We start from the raw sequence: 12604 nt of genomic DNA, 5'->3' as shown, positions 1-12604 counted from the left end.
CCTCAGTCGAGGCGAAAGACAGAACAAAGACAGACGCTTAGTGGGCAGCCACCGACACAAAAACTTCACAAGAAGGAGTAAAAGTTGGATAAAACCACAGTTAACACGGTTATTGTCATAATTTATATCCATTTAAGTCAAATATGATCATTTAAATAACCTTTAGTTGATGTTTACAAATGGGTTTAAATCTTTAAGCAGCTAGACATTTGGGTTTCATAGACTTTATTGTAGTCAAAATGTTGGGGGGGGGGGGGGGGTCCACAAAAATAAACAATAATAAACAAGAGTCTGCTTCTAGACCTGCAGAAAGAGAGAACAAAAAGAACAAAAAAACAACAACAAACAAACAAAAAATGGGACACAACAACAATACAACAAGAGCAAGCTATCACTGCGTCAACTTGATGATGAAATATATAATCAACATTGTTTAACTGAACAATCACACGATAATAAATCACAGTGCATTTAGTACCAACCACAGCCTTAAGACATGTGTTGAACGTGCCCAAGTCCATACTTATGAGAGCACCATGTGAGCACCTGTGTGTGTACAAGCGCTTGTTTATGTAAGGTTTCTCTATAGGAGCGTCCAATAGAGTGTGAGGGACCACAGATCTGCCCCCTAAAGATGTGTAGGAGACGGGGGAGCTCCAAGTCCCAGAGATCCAGGCGCTGTCCCAGAACACAGGAAGTCCAGGGAGACTGCAACCAGAAAGGCCTCCGCCCCCCTCCAGAGGCTGTTGTACGACTTTTCTAGAGGGCTATTGACACAGTTTGTTTTCTATCATAGGTTTTCTTGGTTGTGTGAGGGCTAAAATACCTGTTGACACAGGTAGCCACTACAAAACACCAGTTCAAGCTGAAAAATGTACATTTCAATTAGATCATCTAAGTAAATAAATGTTAAATGAAAACAAGAATTCATAAAAATCACAATATAAAAGTTTCCTACGATTTTTTATGACCAATTCTGGTTTTTAAAACTATTTATGCTCTAATGTTAATATAACAACCATTTATGGATTTTATATTTTTTAATGTATTTTGTAATTCTAAAACATATTAATAAGTAAATAAAACTGGCCCTCGCCACCTGTAGATCCACCTCTAGAGGGCAGTACACATGTGTAGGGCTGGATATGGAAGATTTTTTTGAAGAAGGTACTAATCCTGATACTCCTATCAACAATAATCTCAAAAGAGCTCATTGCTGTTGGCGAGTATCGCATCTAATCCAGGATCCTTCTAAAGTATTTATGAATACCATGTCCTCCATAACTAAGAGTCTACCGTTTTGTTATTTACCTGATTTCAGACCTCAGCGGGTGAATTGGTTGAAAGTGGATGATGACGTACCGTCCCATGCTGTCATAACAGGAGGTGATCTTTACATTGAGAATCTAAACAAGTCCTACAACGGGACCTACCGGTGTGTGGCGTCCAACCCTCTGGGGGAGTCGTATGACGACTACGTCCTCTATGTCTATGGTAAGCTCACAGAACCACATGAATGTTATTCATTCAACTGTTTCATCTTCTAGCAGTTCTTTAATCCACTTTACCGCTATTTCTGACATAAACTGTCTATGCGAATTTAGATTTTCACTGAGATATTCTAGTGTTTTCAAAGATTCTTTCTGAATTTCATAAAATAACTAATTATAACATCAGTGGAAAAATAACAAGTAATAAAAATCGTATACTTCTGAGTCCAGTAACTAGCGATGAAATAAGAATCATTGTAAATAAATGCATCACTAAAAGAACAATAAAAGAACTACTGACTGTAACGATCTAGACATAACAATAATAAAAAATATAATAGAAAATACCATCCATCCCTTCACTTACATGTGTAATTTAGCTTTCACAACAGGGACATTTCCAGATTACATGAAAATAGCAAAAGTCATACCAATATACAAAAGTGGTGAAAAACACACTTTTTCCAATTACAGACCAATATCCTTATTGTCGCAATTTTCTAAAATATTAGAAAACTATTTATTACTGGGCTAGATGAATTCCTGATGAAAGAAACTATATGAAACGACAGTCAATATGGTTTTAGAACTAATCATTCAACTTCCATGGCACTAATGGAGCTTACAGAGGAAATATCAAAAGCCATTGACAAAAAGAACCATTTCATAAGTATTTTTATTGATTTAAAAAAAGCATTACATACAGTAGATCATGAAATTCTTCTTTAAAAACTACTAAATATGGTATCAAAGCAACGGCTCTAAAATGGTTAACAAGTTATTTGAATGATAGGAAACAATATGTACAAACAAATGGCATTAAATCAAATCTACATGATATTAGCATGTGGGGTACCACAAGGGTCAGTACTGGGTCCGAAACTATTTATTATGCATATAAATGATATTGCCTCTATATCAAATATATTAAAATGTATTCTATTTGCAGATGACACTATCTTTTATTATGCAGGAGATAAGATCAAACAGATGGTAGAAACAGTACAAACTGAGATGAAAAAAATAAAATTATGGCTGGATGGGAATAAACTCTCATTAAACACAGATAAATCATGTTTCATGATATTTAGTAAAAGTAACTCAAATGATACAAGTCTATTAAATATAGATTATATTAATATTACAAAAGTAAAAGAAGTAAAATTTTTGGGAGTTATAATCGATGAAAATGTCTCTTGGAAGCCACATATAAACAATGTGAACACTAAAATAGCTAAAACAATTGCAATGTTACATAGAGTAAAATGGTCACTGGATGATAACTCCCTATATTTGTTATATAATTCACTTATTGCACCATATTTGAACTATTGTATATAAATCCAGGGCACACCATATAAAACTTATACAAATTCTATCAATATATTGCAAAAAAAAAAAGCAATAAGAATCATTACAAGGAGTAAATACAGAGATCCATCTAACTCGTTATTCATAAAAACAAAAACATTAAAATTCTATGACCTAGTGGACTACAATATTTCTAAATTTATGTATAATGCAAACAAAAAAAACCTTCCTAAAATGTACTTAGAAGATTCATAAAAAGACAGAGTAAATGTGAATTAAAAGGATATGAATTATTTACAATACCTAAGCATAGAACAATTATAAAGGAGTGCTGTGTCTCTATATATGGAGTTAAAATCTGGAATAAACTAGGTAATGTAATCAAGGATGCGAAGACGATATTTACTTTCAAAAACTAATAAAAAATGAAATACTGGAATCACAGACGTGCAAATCAATTATATAAAAATAAATAAATAAAGCTATAGAAGATGTGTGTAGGTATATTCATGTGTGTATGTATAAATATGTATGTATGTTTGTTTATGTGTATATGTAGTGGATACGTGTGTATATCTACATGTACATGTATAGATAAAAGAATATGCGACCATATGGGCATGCGATGCACATTAATGTATATGTGTATGTGCAAAAATCCTTTTGCTTTTTGAATTATTATTACTATTAATTTTTTCTTTCTTCTTTACAAATTGAACTCAAGTTAGCTAACCAGTCAAGCAATTACTTTGTGTAGGCCAATTTATAATTATTGTTATTTCATTGTAAAAATGTCATTTTAGTTCAAAAAGGGGCAGATAACATAAGTTTTCTTCTTTCTGTGTTCACTTTTCATTTTCTTGGTTTGAGAAACGTCATTTTATTTGTTAGTATTGTTTTTTTCTATTTTAATAATAAATGAAAAAAAAATAAAAATTGTGTAAATTTTAAAAGACCGGACGTTATTGGTGCAGCGTAATTTCAAATACTGAGTGATTTTTAGCTCAGCTAAGTGTCCTTCACAGCACTTCTAGTATAATAAACACCTTTTTGGCATTAATCACATTTGAAAAGTGACTCTTATAAAAGAACCAATTATTTGTAATGTCCCTTCTGTAACCCTAACCCTAACTCTTCAAACAGCTGATTGCTAAACGCTTTTTGTATGATTGCTTCTATATTTATTTATTTATTTATTTATTTATTTATTTATTTATTCACTAATTTTGCCTTCAATGTGGCACCCAATTGTCTGATTTAATTTAAATAAACTTATTTTAATTTAGTAAATTCATGAAATTCACAATCAGATTTTTCCTTAGATGTAATCAGTCAAAAAACTTGTTTTTTTTAGTGTGGCTTTTCCACATCTCTCTGCCTACACACACACACACACACACACACACACACACACACACACACACACACACATACATGTATGTGTGTGTATATATATATATATATATATACATACAGACATATATATATATATATATATACATACATAAATACATATATATATACATACATATATACATATATATGTTTTATGTATATTTATATATGTATGTATATATATATATATATATATATATATATATATATATATATATATATATATATATATATATATATATATATGTCTGTATGTATATACACACACACATATATATATATATATATGTGTGTATGTGTATATATACATATATATATACAGACATACATGTGTGTGTGTGTGTGTATATATATGTATATATATATATATAAATATATATATATATATATATATATATATACACACACACACACACACACATGTATGTCTGTATATATATATATATATATATACAGACATACATGTGTGTGTGTGTGTGTGTGTGTGTGTGTGTGTGTGTGTGTGTGTGTGTGTGTGTGTGTATGATTCTAAATGACGATAAATAATTTTAAATTAAAAAAAATTCCTGCTTAGTGGCCTGATAGTATGGGTGTCCAGCCTGAGACTGGGAGATTGTGGGTTCAAATCCAAGGTCATACATGCTTGATACTCATTATGTGGTTCGCAGAGGTAGAAAGAGTACAAAAATTTCCTACTTAGTTACGAGTACCAATACTTTGATAATTTTTTACTCAAGTACAAGTAAAAGTACTTGCCTAAATTTTTACTCAGGTAAAAGTAAAAAGTTTCATAAATAAAATGTACTCAAAGTAAAAGTTATTTAGTTACATTTTTGTCAGCGTAAGGATGGCTACATCTAAGTAGTGCTAAATTACAACGCCAGTTCACAACACGCTCGTGTGTGCACGCACACACATGGACACACACACAGGGATTTCTGTCAGTGAGAACAGGACGTGCACGTTGATTGGACGAGGTTTTTCTAGGCTTGTATGTTTCAATTGTGATTAAAATTATTTTTTATTTAGAAAAACATGAACTTTAAATTCATGCATTTATCTCCTCTTGTAACACTTAAACATGTTTTAAAAGGCTTGTATCATGATATGTTACACTTCCCAGACCAAAGATAAGATAAAACATTATCATAAACACTGCAGAGACATCATTATTTATGAAATATAAGTTATTTTCCTGAGCCATTACTTCAGCCAAGATATAAGATGAATGGATTTGATGAAACCACGCTGTCTCTTGCAGTCCTATATGTGTAACACACACACACACACACACACACACACACACACACACACACACACCAGGGTATGCGCGGGTCCTTAAAAAGTCTTAAAAAGTCTTACATTTACTTTTCCAAATTTAAGGCCTTGAAAATCCTTAAAAATTACAAATAATCCTTAAATACAGTTTCCAAATGTCTTAAATTACCAAAGACCCAATAAACTAGATTAGTATATTTCTGACATTTTCGTGAATTTCTAGTTAGTGTTCAGCATTTTTTGTGTGCGATGTTGGGAAAAGCGGAACCGTACACATTCAGCTGGTTGTGAAAGGGGGCTATTTTTAGATGAGCACATTAGCTGGTTAAGCTAGTGGGAGCTTGCGCCATGGAGAAGTGCAAGTTTAATGGTAACTGGATGCAGGGACGAAATTTTGATTTCAGAAGTGGGGGGGACACAGCAGGCTTGTGCGGATTTGGGTGGGGGGGTGTTATGTAAAGACCCCTTGACACGTCACGTGCCCATCTCAATAATTTTTCCATCCTCAATATATATATATATATATATATATATATATATATATATCAGAGTTAAAAAATGTACAACTCTATTATTATTTTTATTCATTATCATTATTGAAGTGCAGTTTTGGCTGTTGACAATGGATAGGCCATTGTATTTATTGTTTTGGGTCTTTTTTTATTGTTTTTGGTGCAACATTTTCTAACAGGGAGTTAGATTCCTTTTTTATTAAATTTTTGTTTGTTATTTTTATTCATTTAGAAGTTCTGGTTCTGGACATTTCAATGTTAAATGAAGGTTTATTTGTTGCATTTTAAAGGGTGTACTTGCATTATTATGATATATTAACATTATATTAGTGGTTATTTTGGTCTAGATAATGTTGACAATATCGTTTATCATCAACAATTTGTTGGACAAAATATCGTCCAGCAAAATGTGTTACTTTCCCAGGCCTAGTCAAAAGTATAAAAATTATTTATACATAAACGGTCCCTCCTGAGATCTGGCCGTTTGTTCATTTGCTGTGTTAGAGGACATGCTGAACTAATGTTTTACACATGATCATCACCCTAACATTTGAGTGTATAAAAACATATTAAATATGTTTTTTCCCTTAAAAGTGTTTAAACAGTTGTTGCATTTCAACACACAAAAAATAAATGGAAAAAATAAGATAAATCTAATGAAAAGTGTACATCTTTGACATTAAGCTCAAAAAAATCTGTTGACGATGATGATACTGTTCATTTTTCAGAGCTTTTTAATGTGAACATATACATTGCAATAGATAAGTTTACAATAAAGTTAAATGATAAAAGTTTTGAAGTTACACTTCTACTACTACTACTACTAGTAATAATAATTATGATGATAATAGTAATAATAATAAAACAATAATTATAATAATACGAATAAATTGTGTCTGAGGAGTCAGTTATGTGGAGGAGATGAGTTTGTAAAAGTTAGTTTTGAGTATGTTTGTGAAGGAGGAGGTGAGTCTGAGCTTAATGCAGGTCTGTCACATGTTCCAACTTACGTTTTGACTTTGAAAGAAGTCTCTTATATCCACTTTTCGTTTTCTTGACATGCTGCCTCCTGGCTGTGCATAACTACCAAAGACTCACAAATGAACACTTATTCAAATGTTATGTAGCGTCTAGTTGACGATGTGACTCAGTACCGGTGTTCCCTAGCGGCTCCAAACTAGCAAAACAACGTGAGCACGTTCTGACAGTTTACAACTTGAGTGACAGCAGCAACAGCCAATAATACGTTAGCAAGTATCAGCAGAGCCAATAGATTAGCTTTTGGGCGGGTCTAATAGTAAACCGGTTTCCGTTTCGGTCCTAGTGCTCAACCAAATCCATTTAATGGAGCGTAATATTGTTTTTGGACGGAAAAAAGTGCAGGGGACCAAAACTGCCTTTTGAAAAAGTGGGGGGGGACATGTCCCACCCGTCCCCCCCCAAAATTACGTCCCAGACTGGATGGCTAATCCCACGTTCGCGACGTGGTTAGCACCGGTTCCAGGCAATAGCTGGAAATTATAGCTTAAATAAATTTAAAAAAATAGCTTAAATTTGGTCAAAGTGGTCTTAAAAAAAGGTCTTAAAAAGTCTTAAATTTGGCTCCCTTAAACCTGCAGTTACCCTGACACACACACACACACACACACACACACACACACACGCGCGCGTCATGACTAATAATTTAACTACACTGAACTGCTTTAGTAATACTTTAATCTCTTATTCTGGAGTAAAATAAAGAAACAAGCTAAATCATCACATATGTGTGGCATCAAGAAGCATCTTCTGAGTTCAAACACAGGGATGGAGCACCATGTTTACACCTGAACAGTATCAGGATGTTTTAACTCACGGAGGCCTGCAGGTCTTCTGTTTTATGAGCAAAGCGCTGCTAATCTGCTTGTTATGAGCGCTGAACGTTATTTTGCCGCTGCTGTGCGGAGCGGTAGAGAAACACATTTCAAACACCGAACCGAGCAGAATTCTGATGACGTCACACCGGTGCGCGAAGGTGCGGGTTCCAACCCACAGGAGAGGAGGGAGAGAGGAGGTCAACAGCGAGTTGATCACAGGGTCTGAACTGATGTTTTGAAGCAGAAGTGTAACCCCCCCCCCCCCCCCACCCCCCACCCCCCGGTGTAGAGGCGGCGCTCATGCAGGAGTCTCTTTCCGTTCCGACGCTGCTACACAATATTTATAATTTATGAAGCCTATAATTTATTTTTACTCAGTAACGGATGTGATTTAAAATGTAGCAAATTACAATTCTTTTTTAAAAACTTAACTTACTCGAGTAAAAGTAAAAGTACAGCTTTTAAAAACGACTTCAAAAGTATAAATAAACAAAAAAGCTACTCAATTACAGTAACGTGAGTAAATGTAATTCGTTTCTTTCCACCTCTGGTGGTTCGATTGGGGGGGTTAAACCACCAAATAGCTCCTGAGCGCGGCCACAGCTGCAGCTTACCACTTCCCCAGAGAAAAGGTCAAGTGCAGAGAGCAGATTTACCAGAGTGTGACAACTAATGTGACTTTATACACCGGTAATAATTATGCGTAATAATGTGCAAACCTTTATCGAACAGCCTAAACCTTCATCAGAAGTCTCAAGTTGACTAAACCCTGGAAGTGTTTGCCACCGGTGTCAGGTACCTTCTGTAACGGTTTCTCTAGGCTGTTCCCAGAGTTCGATCCAACAAGCCAAACTCAGATGTTTTCTGACTCAAACTCCTCCTCCTCCTCTGGCCCTTCCACCACATTCAAACTGGATCAAGGTCAGGGCTTTGACTATAAGAAGTGTGGCGCCCCAAAAGTCACACAAGAAAATAAAGCTTTACACGTGAGCTTTTTTAGGGGGGGGGGGGGGGGGGGCAGGTTGGATCGATTTGGTCCTTTTTCATGTTTGCTGTTCTTTGGTCCGCCACCGTTTCCCGCTAGGATTTTGAGTCTTTTCTAAAACATGAACTATTTTCTGTCCTTAAATTTTCTGTTTGCTTATATTTTCTAAAGTTCATTAACTTAAGCAGCAGAGCAGGCTTAGAGAGAAGCCCTGGCTTCATATTACCGTCACAGAGGAGGAGAAAATAATATTTATTAATGCCTGAGACTCAGCAGCACCTGTGAGTAGACGTCAACAGCTGGCTTGTTGTTCACACACATCTGTGTGACTGAGATATTTTCTGATTATAAAGTCTAAGTTTGATTCTTATGAGTGTTTACTATCTTTAAAAATGCACGTTGTGTTTTCAAGGCTTTGAAAGTGTTTGTTTTAGGGAAGTTTTTCTAGATTTGGTTCTTTTTAAGTGTTTTTGGACCAGGCAGTGAACGCATCACAGCTAAGTAACAATACTAAATCCAACTTTTCTCTCAGTGAGTAAACTCACTAAGTGCTAACTCATGCGAGTAGAACCTAACCCTAAAATATCTAAAATCAGTACTGACAGGTCAGAGCTGTGCGTCAGTATCGGCCCTCAGAACCTGAATCGGTGCATCTCCATTTGAACGTGTGACTTTGGTTCCAAACCTTTAGTTTAACGAGACAGGGAAGTAAAATCATCACCTGTGCATTAATTCTGTGTTTCTCCTAACTGCGTTAATTAGTTTTATTTTTATTTTTTTACCACAGGAAAAGAATGTTTTACCCTTTTTTTTGCTGATGTTTCGACCACCACTGCAGTCTTCCTTGGAGCTTGCTGCTGTTGGCGGCATCATCTCCTTCTCCGTTTATCTGCAGGCAGCGGAGGACGATGTCGTCCTCTGCTGCCCGCGCTCTCCTCGTCGATGACACAGTCCCATGCGTGATCCAATGTGTAGACCCCATCGTCTCTTTATGGTTGTGTCCACATCTCCTTATTTCAATGGCTCCCTTAATCCATCCATCCATTTCTGTTGTTCCACGTGTATGATCCCTGTTCTGTCCCAGTCCGTCATGTGATTCTCCCTCGTGCAGTGGTCTGTGAAGGCTGATTTCTTTATTGTACTTTCTGCTTCTTGTTTCGTGGTTCTTGTGTGTCTTCGACTTGTTTTTTTCTCACACTCTTCTCTACGTTCTGTTGTTCATGTGTTGAGTTGGCGTCCGGTTTCTCCTATGTTTGATTGCATAGTTTATATGGTATTTTGTATATGACTCCACACTTGTGTCCTGCTGATGAAGGTAAAACTACTCTTTTCCTGTGTTAAAAAAGAACAAGTAAGGCAATCAGTGTGAGTGTGGTGCTGGTAGATCTTAATAACTCACATGTAAAGTGCTTGAATGTGATTTTGGTAAAGATCTAGGAACCCTAACAGATGTAACATCTGGACCGGATCACACATTCAGCAGCTATGTGGCGCACGCACATCTCTGTTGTTACATTCATCAATTTGAAATCAGAGCACGAATCAACTAGAATGAGACCTCAACGGGCATTGCCAACGTCTGTTTGGTTTTAAAAAATGTTTGCATTTTAATTGTTATTTAGGTTACCCCCAAATTCCACTACCTCCGCTCCGCTCCGACACGAACTCCGCAGCAAAATCGGTCCCGTTGTAGTCAATCAGAGCAATTCCACTACTGCGGCCGTGCGGCGCCTTCTGTTCCGGCGTCCGGCAAAAATAGAATCGATCCTATTTTGGCCGGACGCCGGAGCACCTCCGCAGTCAATGGACAGAAATCACAACCGCCCAACAGGAAAAGGAGCGAGCACAACTTCCGTTATTTCACAATAAATCGATAAACAAAAGGCGTTTTTTGTTTCATATGCACAGGTTTAACAACTTTTAACAACTATCAATGGCGGCTGAAGTTTAAATGCACAAAAGTAAGCCATAAATACAGTTTCTACTATCAAAGTAGTCACACTTTGTAGATCCAAACACTGCTGATCTCTCAACACACATGATGGGCAGATTAAACAGTTCATGCCGATGCTTCTCCCACACAACGGGTGTTTGGATCTAACTTCCGCGTTTATTGCTCGGACTGTATCGCAAGATCTCGAAAATCCCGCGCATGTTTGTTTGCCCCCCTCAGGTCTCCGCACCGGAGCGGAGCCGTTGTAGAGCGGGTACCAGTAAACATTGAGTTCGGAAGCGAGCGGCTGCGGAAGGCGGGGGCGGAGCGGAGCGGAGGTAGTGGAATTTGGGGGTTAGACTTCCTTTGGAGTGATCTTTCCCGACACACCTCTCAAACATCAGTATTGACAGCATTAATTCAGTCGTCTACATGAAACAGCATCCACTCACATGTGATCGTCCTGCTGATCGGAATAACTGAACTCTAAAGTCACTTTTTATTGGTCAGTTTTTTCTAGAGTTTCTCATTTATAATAATGATCCTTAGTGAGCCAGTCTGATTTTGCTTTAGACCAATTTCTTGCAGATTTGTGGAAAATGTCACAACTTTTCCTGAACCTTTCTGTTTACCGTTTGGAGAAACCTGGAATTGGATCTGAGCGTCCCTTTCTTCTGGAATCCTGTTGAACCACAAAGCTGTTCCAGGTTTAGCTTTTTAGGAAGTTAAAAGTAAAAAATGGTGAGGAAAAACTTCATTCTGAGCTAAAAGGTGTTTTCTCCAAAGGTAGACCGGACTCCAGTGAGTTATTGGATTTCATTTTTAATAAATCAGTTAGATTTATATATAAATCCCTACGAATCTGAATTTTTTTAATCCTCTTATAATTTCTTCAGCACAAAACTACCAACCAGGTAAGAGAAGATGACTTTTATGTATTATTCATTTCATTTTGGCTGAGTTGTGGTTTTGAATCAATAAACGAGTGATGCTTGCTCTTTTTATAAACCTGCTGCTGCCAGATTCTCTCTTTTCTGTGTTGATCTTGCATCCTGCTCTTTCTGTGTCCTCATCACATTATCTCAGCATGCGTTTGTTCTGCTGATACAATAACCCCGACGTAACGCTCTAATGTGCCCGTTTTCCTTCACTAGAATTACTTCCCAATCACTTTGGGTAGAGCCTGAGCTACCACAGAAATTATTTAGATGCTGTTATCAGAGGGAAAGGGTTTTGTTTCTGCGTGGGGTAAAGTTTAATGTCTGGTGGACACCAGCTGAATATGTGTTATTTACAGCAGGCCCTGCTGTATTAATGATGTGAGCAGTAAAACAGCAGAGGCACCACCACAGATCAGGAAACAGCCCATATTAAAGCTGTTAGGCAGAATGTGATGATTCCAACATGTTGCTCAGGAAAGTGTTGCTTTGTACGGTATCTTTATGGTTTTTAAAGTGAGGGAATTATAACAAAGTAGAATTGTGTTTCTAATGTTGACCATGGTCTGTATAGGTGTTTGATCGTCTTTAAAGTACTTGGATTCATTTTAAAAGCGTTTGAAATACTTGAAACTGAAGTTGCCAGATCTGAAACTCATGGGGTTGATGTTTTACATTTTATTTTTCTGTCACTGAACACATCATTAAAGCTGGAGTACGTAGAAGTAATTTAAAACATTTACACTAAGTCCCTCTCCCACAGCAAAACGAATCATTAAAGGGAGACTAGTTCGTTTTGGTTGCTTTTAGCACCCCCTAGTGTGCGTTTGGAGAGCAAAAGCGAAACCTATCTCCTTGCTGTGCATTTGTCTTTTTAACACCTTCATCTAACAGCTGAAATGTCTC

At 36.4% G+C, this 12604-nt stretch overlaps 1 protein-coding gene across 6 annotated transcripts in view; it reads left to right on the top strand.

The window, feature by feature from the left end:
• The window catches only part of cadm1a (cell adhesion molecule 1a), a 634562-nt gene that overhangs the window by 519147 nt on the left and 102811 nt on the right, over nucleotides 1-12604 (top strand). For all 6 annotated transcript variants that reach the window (XM_054731107.2, XM_015962034.3, XM_015962032.3 and 3 more), the window contains one exon: nucleotides 1322-1494. In XM_054731107.2, coding sequence (XP_054587082.1) covers nucleotides 1322-1494 — 173 coding nt within the window. The remainder of the gene's footprint in view (nucleotides 1-1321; nucleotides 1495-12604) is intronic.

Source organism: Nothobranchius furzeri, chromosome 10 (genome assembly GCF_043380555.1).
Source record: "Nothobranchius furzeri strain GRZ-AD chromosome 10, NfurGRZ-RIMD1, whole genome shotgun sequence".
NCBI classification, from domain to species: Eukaryota; Metazoa; Chordata; class Actinopteri; order Cyprinodontiformes; family Nothobranchiidae; genus Nothobranchius; species Nothobranchius furzeri.
Note: the sequence above shows the minus strand (reverse complement) of the source record. Positions and strands in the feature narration are given on the sequence as shown.